The 14,914-nt window shown below is 36.0% G+C and overlaps 1 protein-coding gene across 4 annotated transcripts in view; it reads right to left on the bottom strand.

The window, feature by feature from the left end:
• LOC132119277 (calcium/calmodulin-dependent protein kinase type 1-like) overlaps positions 1 to 14,914 on the bottom strand; it is a 497,060-nt gene that overhangs the window by 37,358 nt on the left and 444,788 nt on the right. Inside the window, exons 1-2 of one of the 4 annotated variants that reach the window (XM_059529107.1) lie at positions 14,693 to 14,739; positions 3,583 to 3,693 (exon numbers count right to left, since the gene is read on the bottom strand). The exons of 1 other annotated variant lie outside the window; for it this stretch is intronic. In XM_059529107.1, coding sequence (XP_059385090.1) covers positions 3,583 to 3,668 — 86 coding nt within the window. In that variant the 5' untranslated portion in view covers positions 3,669 to 3,693; positions 14,693 to 14,739. Of the gene's footprint in view, positions 1 to 3,582; positions 3,694 to 11,276; positions 11,387 to 14,692; positions 14,740 to 14,914 lie in introns of those variants that run through there. 2 more of the 4 variants (XM_059529106.1, XM_059529108.1) reach the window with 2 other exon arrangements.

The raw sequence follows: 14,914 nt of genomic DNA, 5'->3' as shown, positions 1-14,914 counted from the left end.
CGTATGATAAGTAAAGTGAAATCATATGCTTTACAGGCAAACATCCAAGGCGTAGGGCCATAGAAGAGTTTGGAATCAAGTCCTCAAATAAAAGAGACGTGGAGGAACCACCACAAAGCTATCAGGACTAGATCTTAGTGCTTTCTAGCATGTTGCTAATGAGCTGCTAAAGTGTTTTGGGTGAAAGCTTACTGACCAACTAGTATCTACGAGTTTTGGTTCCTCCTTCATTGCAAGGGGTCGCTGAAACCAATGAAGAAAACTATAATGATAACTATACCTATACAATTTTAACAGTCGTTCTACACCACACGACAACTACAACGATGGCCACACAGAGTAACAATATTGTTGGAATAATCTTAAGAACGATTTTTCCAGGGAATTAATGATTCAAACCATTTAAAGCAAATGACGGAATAATTGTAGCGCGTGCTTGGAGTAAACAAAGCGTTATCGTCCATTGGTGTGGATGTTAGTATAATTATAGTTATCCTTATCGTTATCGTGTTGATGTACACAGGCCTGAGGTCTATAGGATCTTCTGTTTCTTTTGTGGTCTGCCATACGAAAAATGGAGAACCTACGGAAAAACTGCTTCAACATTATAAAAAAAAAAAAAAAAAAGAAAACGTCTGAAATGCACGGAAATTACTGCAAAAATTTCTGTGCACGACTGTGCTACTGCAGAACCTGGAAAATATCTAAATGAAAAATATGAATAAAGAACAGAACAGCTTACTGATCCTGATCATGTATCTATGAACTCAATTTCCTGCTGGAAAATCCATCTTTAAGATGACGCTAGCTTTGTTTTAGAGCATTTCAGCGGGTTTCTTGATGGCCAGTGTTCATAAAACCAGCTTAACCACCACTTTGGTTTACCGTTGGTCCAAAATGGTCTACAAGCTTGTCCCAGATGGTCCTAAGTTGGCTTTTACAGCAGGCTTTTAAGACTCCACGCCAAAGGAAATTGCTTTGGTTTTTCAAAGATGCATCAATTTGCATTTCCTGAGCCTCACACTTAGTCAATAAACTGCGGTTTTAGCAAAGCACATTAACAGTTTGACAATATATTGACATCTTCACCAGTGAGACTGAGACTTATGAGACTGACTGTTTAAAGAGTTTGTTTAGTCCTGGATTTGATGAGGAGCTGCATACTGTCCCTCAAAGCGCTGAGCGTCCACTACAACACAAAGTCACATAGAGGAAGCCTGAAGACATTCAGCAGACCATCATGACTGGACAAAATACCCCTAAAATCTTTTCCACTACACTGAACATTGAGCCTGTCAATGCTTGCACCGTAACCCGCCAGATTATTAATAGAAAATAAAAACTTTGTTTCCATAGCAACAGTTATAGTCCATATGGAAAGTGTCTCCTCCTGTTGCCAAGACAACCAACCCACGGTGAACTCGCAGTTGAACGACGCAGAGCTGTTGATCTATCCTCAAACAAGCCTGGACAACATACAAAACTGACCTTAAGAACAGAGTTTGGCTAATATTGAAATCTTTAAGCTTGAGATTAAGACTTTACCATTTGTTCCAACTGGATTCTGACACTGTTTAAAACATAACATGTCGTTCTGTTTTCTCATTAAACCTACAGTATTTGCAGCAGAGAAAACTAGACCAACTCTAGTTGAATAAATGAAAGCATAATTTCCCCTTCTTTCTGTTACTCTCACTGCAGACATGATCTCACAGAAGATTTCATTAACATGTGCGCACTGAATCCAGGCCTAGAACATGGGCCCTGAACATTCCCACTCCTGTCACTGTATGTGAAGAGGTCAAGGGTCACCCTGCACGCCAAAAAACTAAACAAGCCCAAAAAAATCAGTCCTTAAAATGGCCCCCAGTGTTTAAACTGGCTCTGAGTAAAGCATGTGGAAGAGTTTAACGAATGACTAGCATTTGGAATTGAGCACTGATTCATGTGTAGAACTGGTTCCAGCAAACAAACAAAACAAAAATTACATAATGGTTCTTAAACTTCTGTATTTTTTGTTAATGCTGATGAAACATTTTACTAAAAGACAGTGTGTTGTTGGAGAAGTGTTGCACCGCTACTGAATCTACAGTTTTTCCTATTTGGCGCCTAAACTCTGGAATAACCTATCTAACATTGTTCGGGAGGCAGACACACTCTTGCAGTTTAAATCTAGATTAAAGACCCATCTCTTTAACCTGGCTTACACATAACATACTAATATGCTTTTAATATCCAAATGCGTTAAAGGATTTTTAGGCTGCATTAATTAGGTAAACCGGAACCGGGAACACTTCCCATAAAACCCGATGTACTTGCTACATCATTAGAAGAATGGCATCTACGCTAATATTTGTCTGTTTCTCTCTTATTCCGAGGTCACCGTAGCCACCAGATCCAGTACGTATCCAGACCTGATGGTGGATCAGCACCTAGAAAGGACCTCTACATCCCTGAAAGACAGCAGAGACCAGGACAACTAGAGCCCCAGATACAGATCCCCTGTAAAGACCTTGTCTCAGAGGACCACCAGGACAAGACCACAGGAAACAGATGATTCTTCTGCACAATCTGACTTTGCTGCAGCCTGGAATTGAACTACTGGTTTTGTCTGGTCAGAGGAGAACTGGCCCCCCAACTGAGCCTGGTTTCTCCCAAGGTTTTTTTTCTCCATTCTGTCACTGATGGAGTTTTGGTTCCTTGCCGCTGTCGCCTCTGGCTTGCTTAGTTGGGGTCACTTCATCTACAGCGATGTCGTTGACTTGATCGCAAATAAATGCACAGACACTATTTAAACTGAATAGAGATGACATCACTGAATTCAATGATGAACTGCCTTTAACTGTCATTTTGCATTATTGACACTGTTTTCCTAATGAATGTTGTTCAGTTGCTTTGACGCAATGTATTTTGTTTAAAGCGCTATATAAATAAAGGTGACTTGACTTGACTTGACAGTGCTAAATAAAGCACTTATAAAATAGCTAAAGAAAAAAAAACAATAAGTGGGATCAGAGCCAGAAAAAATGTCTAACTGAGAAAACATCTTTCTATTAATAAGCACTTTGTGTAAAATGCCCTGGACCGTTTCATATCAGCAACATAAGAGCAGCTACGGGAATTTTGTCACTGCTTGTCAAATTGAGAATCTCTGGTTTGTTTTAGCCATATTATAAACACTTTTTTTTCTGAAGTAATGTTAGACAAGGTTTCTTGCACCAAAAATACTTTGAATTACACAGACTATAACTTTAGGACCTCCTTTTGTAAATGAGCTCTGTTACGATTGGATAATTTCCTATTGTGATCTGATTCGTCCGAGTGGGCGGAGTACTAAATACTGAATGTTCCCTATTAAAAGTCCATTAAAAGCTTGATTTCTTTGGCACTTGGAATGAAAGAGAAGTGCCATGTATGCAGACGTCAACACAAAAACATCCTTAGCACAAAACTTATTTTACAATAAGTATACAATAATTCAATACAGACAAGTATGATTACTATCAAGAAGAAACAACCACCATCAGTGGTAGCTTTCTAGCTGCTGACATGGAAGTAAAATCAAAACGTTCTTATACTTACGTTCCCAAAACCTCTTTGAAGTCATAGATATCCTTGATGTTCGACATTTTCTTTTTCCAAGAGTGTCCGTCCTCTCCCAGTGGCATTTTGCTACGGTCAATGATGGAGAGACTGAGAGAGGAAGAGGAAATCATTCAATTACTATAGATGAAAGGCTATGCAAAATGCTCCTTTAGATATTTTGGGCCAAGTCTTATGTTTGATGACATGAAATTACCTGGAAACTAAGTCAGCTTTAGCTATATTTAAAAAAACTTTGACCTATAGGTCTTTCCACTTAGACCTTGACCTCGCCATGTAGAAATCTTCAGGTTTACTTGACTGCGGTATAATCTACAAGTGTCACCAGAAGACACATGATGTGTCCTTAAAGCAGTAAGACCTTTTACTGTGTGTAAACTGATTACTATTAAGGCATCATTATGTCAGAACAAGTGCTCCCCATCTGTCTGTTTTTCCTTGAGTATTTCAAAGCAAGGGTTCTGACAACTACACACTTCTATCATCCGGGCCTGTTTTATTTAGTCTAAGTCTTCCATGAGACACGAGAGTGTAAACAGCAGTTATTTAAAGAATCTTGAAACACTTGTGTGTCCACATGGGGTTGTTAGTTAGTACTGCACAAACAAAGATAAAAGTTTAATGCTTTGCTGGTTAAGCATGGTAGTAATGAACCAATTTTCACCATATGTCTTAATTCAAGACATTATGAAAAACTAATTTACCTGCAACTTACCTGTTCTATAGCTGATCAAAAATGACTAAAGGTCAAAGTTAGGGGCTATTCACGCACAATAAAGTTGTTGTGCTTAACTTGAGTATGTTACTTTCTCATGTACTCAACACTCAACACTGCAAAAGATGCGACGGGCAAATACGTCCACCTTGTGCATGTTTATAGAGAGAGAAATAAAACGTTCTGTGATGTGGATATACATAATGTTACTATACAATTTAAGAAAGCAAAATCTGAAATTGCAATACGTGCCATTCACCATTAAATAGCAGTCCATATCTCAAATTGTATTAAAAACTAATCACATTAGACATTTAAAAACAATTTAATACCACTCTTAAATATAATCTTTAGTAAATCTCTAAATATATATGGAATTTTTTATAATGAACATTATTGTTGTGATTGTAAATGTTATAGAATAAAAAAAAATGTTTTTTTTGTTTTTACTAGTGTTTTATAATCTGATTTTTTTATAGTTTATTTAGATAAAATAGTACAGAAAATAGAATTTATTGTCACCACTACATGTATATAATTAATGGCTTATTGCACTGGCCAGAATTTAATACTGAATTTTGAATTTACAGAATTTAATCCCTTATGCTAATTTTCCACCTCAAATTTACAGTATTACACTTAAAAGATACAATGTAAAAGCTCTGGAATAGTACAAGTAGAAATACCCCATGGCTTTCAATGTTTCTTTCGCTCCACACAGCCGTAGGGATATCCGAAGATCAATAATAAAATAACATTTATGCAGCTTTGCACATTCGGCTGCCCAGCAGGTCTGCAATCTTCAGCAGTCTCTCTTTCATGATAGACTCACAACTTATTTGTTGTGTCTATTTTGTCTATATTCTTCATGCTAAAAGTTGTCACCATCAACTCCATATGGAGATCATGCCAAACCTTGTCACATAATGTCAATCATAACAGTACTGTGCAGTCTTTGGCTACATCCATACTAAATACATTCACAAAACTGGTGGTCTACTGTATTCTTTTTTTTTTTTTTTGATGACATGTTTCAATGGGAACCATTTGATCCACTGGGCAACTAGATCCAAATGGTAAGCTAACAGAGCAGCTGCAGTGGGATCTTGGTTGGTTTAGGCCAGGGATAGGCAACTCCGGTCCTCGAGGGCCACTATCCTGCAGAGTTTAGCTCCAACCCTAATTAAACACACCTGGACAAGGCAATCAGTGTTTTCGGGATTACTAGATAGATACAGGCAGATGAGTTTTTATGAGGGCTGAAGCTAAACTCTGCAGGATAGTGGCCCTCCAGGACCGGAGTTGCCTATCCCTGGTTTAGGCGTACAGTTTGGATATACACTCTAAACTGTTTTAATATTTGGAGAGAGCTGGCTCTCCGGTAAACCTCTGTTAATTGTTGCTTAATTTGAGACAGTACATTTCCTCTTTCCTAAAACAGAAGTTGTGCAAAACGAGGTAGCGTTATTGGGTAATGTCACGGCCATGTTACAATGTTCAGACATCTGAGCATTTAAAGTTTGCTAGCATCAAGATTTTTCAAGATGAATCTGGCACACATTAAAGATGGTTCCAGGTTTAGTTACACTGTAAAAAATTGCTGTAGTTTCTACAGCAATATTTTACAGAATTTTACTGTATAAACATTTTACAAGATGCAGCTGTAATTCGCAATGCATTATGGATCAAATAAGGTTTTACAGTTGTTAACAGTATATTTCCACGTCAACTGTAATTCATTTACAAGAAGCAGGTGTTGTCACTGTAGTTCCTGCTTTTTACACTAACTTACTGTAGTGTGGCATTATGGGATTGCGCGCGCATCATTCAAATCTGAAACCCAGCCGACTGGAGCAGCGTGAGAACGATTGAAGATTAGAGGCTTTATTCTTAATTCCTGGTAAGTTCACTTAATAATACTTGAGAAATATATCCTTTTTATACTTATTTGAGTATATACTTATAATGTATAAGCGATATCATGTCACAATAGCCTCCTATCCTGACATTTAGAGAAGTGGCCTTGGTAACTTCTGTGCAGTTAACTGGGAATTGCTATCATAGCATAGTTAGGCCAAATTTTCGATTTTTGGAAGTTACATTTTCTTATTGAGAGCATTTAAAGTACTGTTTACCTAACTTCTATCATAAAGCCCAATGCGAACGATTTTCATAGTAACTACTATCTGTCGAAATAACTGACGATCAGCAAAATATGTGAAATTTCATTTGTTTATATGTGTTCAACTGTCCCATATTGACGTGACGCCTTACTATAATAAGTGAAAGACATCTTTATATGCCCGACTGGACAAGTTAGCCTGATTTAAAAAAAAAAAAAAAAAAAAAGACTGAGGAAGCATCGAAACGCGAGACTGATTATGATTATATTAATGTTTCATTCAATATCAAAACAAGCTTAACCGCACACATAAACTCACGGAAAATACATGAGGTAAATGTTCAACTGTTGAGTTTATTTATAACATATGATATAAGTAGCATCACAAGTGAGCTGTTTTGCTAAGTATCACGATTGCAAATACATAGTTCAATAAACAAATAGTTAACAAGTTACTTACTTTCTAGACACAATATTGAATGTTGTTCTATTTCACCAACGAAAATAGTTCCAAACAACGATCCAATCAAAACTATTTTGCAAAACTAAGCGATGTTTTTGCTGAATGATTCAGCTTTTTGAACGGATCGGTTCAATGAATAACTCACTGACTGAACGATTCACTCATTAAGTTATTAGCTGCCACCTAATGGCGGTTTAGTTTCACGTTTAAAAAGTATCATTGCATTTTTCCAACATTTATTAATTGTATTTTCAAAAATTAATGTAAAACATTTATTTCATTACACAGTTGTAATTGTGCACTGTAAATTATTTAATTTGATTGGTGGTATAGTTCTACAATGTAATATTATAATTTATAATTGGTTGTTTATTCTAAAATATATTTTTTGAGTGTTTATTTTGGTCTCATTTATGTAAATGCTTTAAAGAAATCACAAGATTATTTTCTTTATGTCTTGTAGGTGCAAAGAATAGCAGCTGATGTGGAGAAATGTTCGATGCTTCAAGACTCTGAAGCTGATTTTATTAGGTAATGTATTAATTATTTAAATAATTTGATAAACTTGTAATTTAGATTACATTTTATATTGAAATAATGCATTGTAGGTTACATTATTGCTTATATTTCTTAATTTCAGGTCCACCCAGTGGCTTTTAACTATTTGAGGGTCAGATGGTTGTGAGTTCATACCTCAACTTTGTAGCTGGATTTGGAGTCTTATTACAACTTAAGTCTGGCGTCCCGAGAGCAGGCATCTTTTGCACACTTGAATTTTTTAAAAAGGTAACAAGTTTTACTTAAGTAATTTCATTTGCGAAAAAGGTTACTTATTTAGTTTAAAGGGTTACTCCACTCCATAATGACAATTTAGTCAATCACTGTTAACGTGATTAACAGTGATTAATGTCATTTCAAACCCGTAAAAGCTTTGTTTGTCTTCAGAAAACAATTTAAGATATTTTGAATGAGAACCGGGAGGCTTGCGTCTGTCCCACTGACTGCCAAACAATTAACAATGTCTAAGCTCAGAAAAGTATGAAAAGCATCGTCAGAATAGTCCATCTGCCATCAGTGGTTCAACTGTAATTTTACGAAGCTACGAGAATACTTTTTGTTTGCAAAGAAAACAAAAAGAACAACTTTATTCAACAAAGACGTTATTTTTGTTTTTGTTCAAATCAAAGCGTAAATAAACATAGAAGGCATGTCCATGTGACCCAGCTGACACAGAACAGCGGCTGCAGTTTAACAGATACTCGCTAAAATGGCGCTACACTGATGCGTAGAGGAGGCGAATTGTTGAATAAATCGTTATTTTTGTTTTCTTTTCAAACAAAAAGCATTGTCGTTGCTTCATAACGTTACGGTTGAACCACAGATGGACTATTCTGATGATGTCTTTCATACTGTTCTGGGCCTTGACAGTGGTATTTACTTGGCAGTCAGTGGGACAGTCACAATCCTCCCAGTTGCATCCAGAATATCTTAAATTGTGTTCCAAAGACGAATGAAGCTTTTACGGGTTTGGAACGACATGGAGGTTAAGTGATTAATGGCAAGATTTTCATTTTGGGGTGGAGTAACCTTTTAAGTACTGGTAAATGCTGATTGTATTGTATAAGTGGCATGTTGAGATTTATTTTATTGAGCTAGTTTCATTCAATACTTAACTTTATCCTGATGCTCTTGCTTGTTTTTATGTGCAGATGTTTTCTTGGAATCACAACACTCACTGGATACAAGACGGACACATAGAGGCAAAACAAGTGGAAAAGTCTCAGAGAAGAGGGACAACCCTCATGTGTGTGCTCATCTCAGAAAGTTGATGGACTTTCAGTATTTATTTATTAAATTGTTTTTTGCAGGAATATTCTTAATTTAATAGAACATAAGGTCAAACAACAGAATTTGTGATTTAATGTTGATTCCAGCATTTTATTTTAATCATTTTCTTTAAAACATTTTTTTTTTTACAAAAATTATACAAATTCTGTCGATTGACCTTCATTTTTATAGAAAGTTAATGTTCTACTCTGAGTATGGCTTTTTTTTTTAACATGTATTTGTAGTTATTTGTGATGCTATGTTATTTTTATGATAAGATTTTAACTGATGAAAGACTGACATTTTTATTTTACCCGTAAAAGCCTTGCAATTTCTTTCTGCCAGTTTTAATAAATACTTATTTGCAACATCATTGACTTTATTCATTTTTATTCATTTGTAAATGTATTAAGATAGAGCTCATGATAATGCATTTATATCAGTATTTTATAATTTACTGTTAAAATTATTCTTTAAAGCAATTTCATTGTTAAATTATTACCACATCATATTGTATTTACAGGATTTTATTGGCAACTTTTGTTGCCAGTTAAATACTGTAATATAATGAAATTACAAATAAATGCTGTAAAATATATTTACAGGACTTTATTGGCAACTTTTTTGCCAGGTAAATACTGTACTTTAGTGAATTTACAAAATATTGCTGTAAAATAAACTACAAGTTAAATTCAATGTTACTGTAAATATACTACAAACTACAAATACTACAAATACTACAAACTACTGTATTTCACATACAGCAATTAACTGTAATTTGCTTTGCAGTAATTTCCTGTAATCCAATTTACAGCAATTAACAACTTTTTTGCCAGTAAAATCCTGTAAATTCGTTTTTTTACAGTGTAGTTAAACTCTATTAACAGCAACTGTTGCAAGCTGTAATTTATCAGAAAATAGATCAGACCTTTATATAAAGCCACTGTTAGACATTTCAAAGGGTTTTTACTTAAGTTACTGTAATTAATATTTACAGTAGAAAACTGTACAATTTACAGTAAATTACTATAAAAATCTAATTTATCAGTATATTTATCAGTATATTAATATATTACATTTATTTTAATATAGATTTTATTTGATTTGATTTTTTGATACAGTATATAGAATTAAATGTATTTTCATTCTACATGTCACAAAGCTCAATTGTATCTCAATCTAAAAACAAATTCTGATGGGCATAAAGTCAAATATCCTTGGATAATGAAGAAAAAAAGCTGCATCAAAAGAATGACATTTTCTAAAAGAAAATGTTTAGAATAGACTAATATTTGATTATCATTTATTTATGACTTATAACTTTTTGTCCGCTAAATCATGTGCTGCAAAATGTGGTGTGAGCATCAAAGTAAAAAAAAAATTATTAAATTCAAAACCGCAAACCAAAATGAATGCCAAATTGTCTTTATCTTGTAAGAATAAAGAAAGAAAGAAAGACATTTCCTTACAAGTATCTTAGCATTTATGGGATATCTCATGTTATTCCATAGACTTACACTGAAGGCTATGCTTTAGTTCATTGGGCTAACATGGATTCACTACTTGGCTGTAAACAGACTCAATTATTATTTTTTTTATGGGTAACATCAGACTTCTCACTAGACCACAGGATGTGGTGTATAATTAGGGCATACTTGATGTGAAAGCATTGCTAAACTGACTCAACAAATATTGATTTCTTAAAGTGCAATGCTGCTAATAATTGGATAATTGAAACTGGTGAACAATTGCGCACATCACACTTTTGCTTAAACGTTATACAAATGTATTCTTTTATCGTGAAAGACTTTGTAAGTCTAATTGAAGCCAAAAACTAGCAACATGCAAATATCACTGTGATTGCTTCGTCTGAAGTAATCCGAAGAAAGCATGTCACAAAGAATTTCACAGATAATATTTAGTTTAATGCTGGGAATCTCTCTTAAAACTGGTATACTTCCTTAAAACCTCTGCATTCCAGACAGCTGACAAGCTGAAAACAGCTAAAGACATCAGAGAAAGAGTTTAAATGTGAATTAAATGTGATGCCTGGAATAACATCTAACATGGACGCATGCAAAGAAGATGGGAGACAATTAAGCTCTCTATTGAAAACCCCATTTTCTCATTAAGAATCACCGGAGCATCCAGACACATCCTTGAACTAGTCTAAACTTCATCCAAGGCTCCCCAGGCAAGCAAAATATGAACATGCACCAAAAATGTAAAGGCATCCCAAATATCAGGCAAGAAGTTTTAAGAGTCGTATACATATGCACCATTTATCATAATAAAGGTACTTAGATCACTGTGCATGCAGGTCCAGTGGTAGAAAAGCTTTCAGTTCATCGCTTGTTAGTGTCGAACCATGGAGAGGTCAAGAAACAGATTGTAGAAGAGCTATAAACTAACCCACATAGAAAGGAGAATCAAAAGGCAAGCTTGAAGGATTGAAAACAGACACATCCATACACAATGCTACTATCTAGATCATCATGCAGCATTCAAAATGTTGGATTCATCAGACAGACGATGGAGATACTCACTGGTTTCCCATGGCTGCTCAGAAGAGGACAGAAAAGATACAGAGTGACACCTAAACCTTCAGCAGGTCGGAGCAATGTCACACCACACTCAGAACCATTCATGATTCACTCTAACAGAGTCTCTCGTGGGCATTTATGACCACCAGCTGCACTTCCCCTTTCAAGGTGAGCTACCGAACCACAACATAATTCAAATTCAGGAAGTATAGAGCTTGTATACACATAGCAGTAACCTTTCGGAGTTTTCTCTCACCCCAAAAAGGCCTCCACGACAGGATGTGAAAAAACAAGCTACGAATGACTTGCTTTTTGCGTTTATAAGGTTCCAAAACCAACACTGTTCGCTGACCATTACAGATATATCAGAAATCGAACTAATCAGCATACCCCCAAATTGGGGAAGATCATCTGTGAATAATAACTCATGTGTTTGTCTGTTCTTCACACAGTGTTTCAAGGGGCTTCAAAAGACTTGGAACATAGTGAAAATTAAGGTGCTTTATTTGCTTTTTTTTCATCATTTCTGGAGCTTGACTGATTTTGCTGACAATACCCATCAATCAATTTAATGCTATCTTCGTTTTGATTGTCCGACTATACACAATTCTTAAATCCCAAGCTCAGTCTGTTAATATATGATGTTTTTAGTTGACGTGGCTTCAAAACATTATTTGTATTTGTTATGCTAACCCAGGGGTGCCCAACCCTGCTCCTGGCGATCGACTGTCCTGCAAAGTTTGGTTACAACCCTAATCAAACACACCTGCCTTTAATTTTTAAGTGAGCCTGTAGACCTTAATAAGTTGCTTCAGGTGTGTTTGATTAGGATTGGAGCTAAACTTTGCAGGACAGTCGATTGCCAGGAGCAGGGTCGGGCACCCCTGTGCTAACCAATAAACACAATTCGCTTTGTGCTTGGTTACCTTTGATATGGTGCAAAGTCTCAGCTTTCAAATTCTGTCAATTTCAGCATGAAATCCAAACGGCCGATGATATTTTGATGCTCTTTCTTGAGACGTGACAGATGACCGTTCCGCCTCACGTCAAGCGTCAGTGCAGAGTGTACATGAACTGATCATAAAATAATGGTTCTCACTGGGGTCCAAAACAAGTTGGACACCATAACTTTCAGTGTGTGGGCAATAAAAACCTTAGATCAAAAGATCTTCTTTTGTTTTCCACAGAAGAAAGAAAGTCATTCAAGTTTAAAATGACATATTAACGGTGAAAAAAAATGATGACAGAATTTTCATTTTATGTGCACTGTCCCTTTAAGTATGGACGAGATGCTTACAGATACACAAATGCCATATGGCTGTTTGCCACAATAAACCCATCAAGTGTATGATCCACATGCTATTTGCAGACAGGTTCAAAGTTCAGCTCTTAATTACAGCACCATCGTGACTTACTTAACAAAGTGTTGTATTTTGTTCATTTTTTACATCCCTATAGCTTCTGTCAAATCATGGCATGCTTAACATGACTCTAAAGGGAAGTGAATGCCGCAGAAAAACACAGGGAAGTTCAGCCGCTACATTGTGACTTTATTTCCTTCTACAGCCTAATACAGAACTGCACAAATGATTGCACAAACGAAGGCTGTGCAAAGAGGAAGACATGCTGCTTGTAAGCAGCCCTAACATTATTGCATCTGTCTGCACATCACAGTCTGACTCTGACAACAGTCACAGAGCAACCCACAATGACTGATAAAGGCTTCATCTATTCCAGAACACCAACGGGTCAAACAATAGACTGTTACTAATTACATCTGAGATCATTAATTGCTAAAACCGGCAGGCTGTCTGATCCCTAAGAATGTTCAAATGAGGAAATCAAACAGCCAAAGTGCTTTAAATAATGCCAACACTGGCTGTGGGACAGAGGAGGAAACAGCACAAAAAAATGCAGAAAATAAATGCTAATAGGCTGAAAGAGAAAGAGCATGCATGTGGAACCACTTGATTGACTGGTTAAAAGAAATCGATGCTATCTTGAGATAAGATAACAGTGATTAAAACATTATGCATTTTCAGTCTATTAGAAGCAAGGCTTTGTCCTTTAATGGCTAGATACAGTGCAGTGTGGTTTCAGATATTTTAAAGGTGTTGTAAAAAAATGCATTTATTTATTGTTTTCTTTTAAAGCCATCATTTATTGACCATTTTTATTGGGATGAATGATATGTTAGAGGTCTTATTATTAGCCAATAAATGTTCATTTTTAACGTTAGCGTTATTAGATATGACAATTATATTTCATATATTATAAGAGATTTAAAGGTCAGTCATTTTTATTGGCTCTAAGTAGGCTACAATTGGGGCGGGGGGTCCTTTATTTTCTAGAGTTAAAGTTTTAAATAAAAGCAGCAGTTGTGTTTGATATAGTTTGAAGTGCTGAGCCTTGTGATTTTATAATAAGGCTTACAAAAATGTATTATGTCAAAATTTTGATTTATCTGCCGATATGTTGGTTATCAGCCAAAATATGAATGCAGTCTGTCTTATATTTTTTTTACCATCTCTCTGACCTTAAGTAGGGTTTTTTTTTTTTTTGCTTTAACACTTTTATTGTAAATCGTCTCATGTCAAATGAAATAAATAACTTTGCAATGTTACTCATGTGATGTGGTTTTGCTGTCAAGTTTGATGGCAGTCAAAAATGTGCATGAATTGGCCAAATTACACATTCTGACAAGTAATAATAAGAGTTATGAACACCATTACAGTTGAGATGTCAACATCGAATGGCATGGATTGACATCAAATCAGTTTTAATCCCACTGACAAATACTGACTCATAAACACGGTTGTTAATTTGCAGAAACGTTCACTTGTCTGACTTCAGAATGTTGCAGGAGTTCAAGAGTAGTTTTTGTTTTTCAGTTTAGATTCATTAAATGCTGCGGTGATGTTTTACACTTGCAGAGTATTCAATACAACAGTAAAAAAAATGTATCTTAGAAGGGAAGCTGATGCCTCGCATGACAACATTAAAAACGGTAGCCTTTCTATCAAACCATGAGCTGTCAAAGTTTCAATGCATTCAAAAACCTAAAGTGGTTGACCACATCCACCCTCTGACTAAGTGAGATAACTAACCAATCATAAACACATGCGGCACAGAGACAACCAGCTCATACGAACTAAGACAGACTGTAAGATCTTAAAAAGACTAGCCTGCATTTGCGAAGTGCATAGTTATTATTAATGCAAGTCTTCTGCAGCATTGTGCATGCATACACACATACATAGCCTACATACTTTACATTACACGATATCAATATGTAAAACCAACATTAAAGGCTACCAAAAGCTTTTAAATGTGTGACATCTTGCGGAAAGCAAGTTACCGATCAGGACCTCAAACATTTCGTGTTAAACACAAGGTTAAAATGCAGTGGCTGTCGGTACCTGTGAATCGGAGAGGTGCAGAGACGCGGCTCGTGCTGTAATGTGAACGGGCTCTCGCTGAGAACTGTGACGGCTGGTTCCTCCGGCTGACCCAGTCTCAGAGCGCCCCTGACGTCACAGCGCCTCTGCTGCTCTGCGCCAATCAGGTGAGAGAGATCGCTGACTCTCAGGTAATGGGGCGGGGTTAAATCTGTTCGAATCCGTGTTCCTAGAATTCGAATT

This window comes from Carassius carassius, chromosome 38, assembly GCF_963082965.1.
Source record: "Carassius carassius chromosome 38, fCarCar2.1, whole genome shotgun sequence".
Classification (NCBI taxonomy): Eukaryota; Metazoa; Chordata; class Actinopteri; order Cypriniformes; family Cyprinidae; genus Carassius; species Carassius carassius.
Note: the sequence above shows the minus strand (reverse complement) of the source record. Positions and strands in the feature narration are given on the sequence as shown.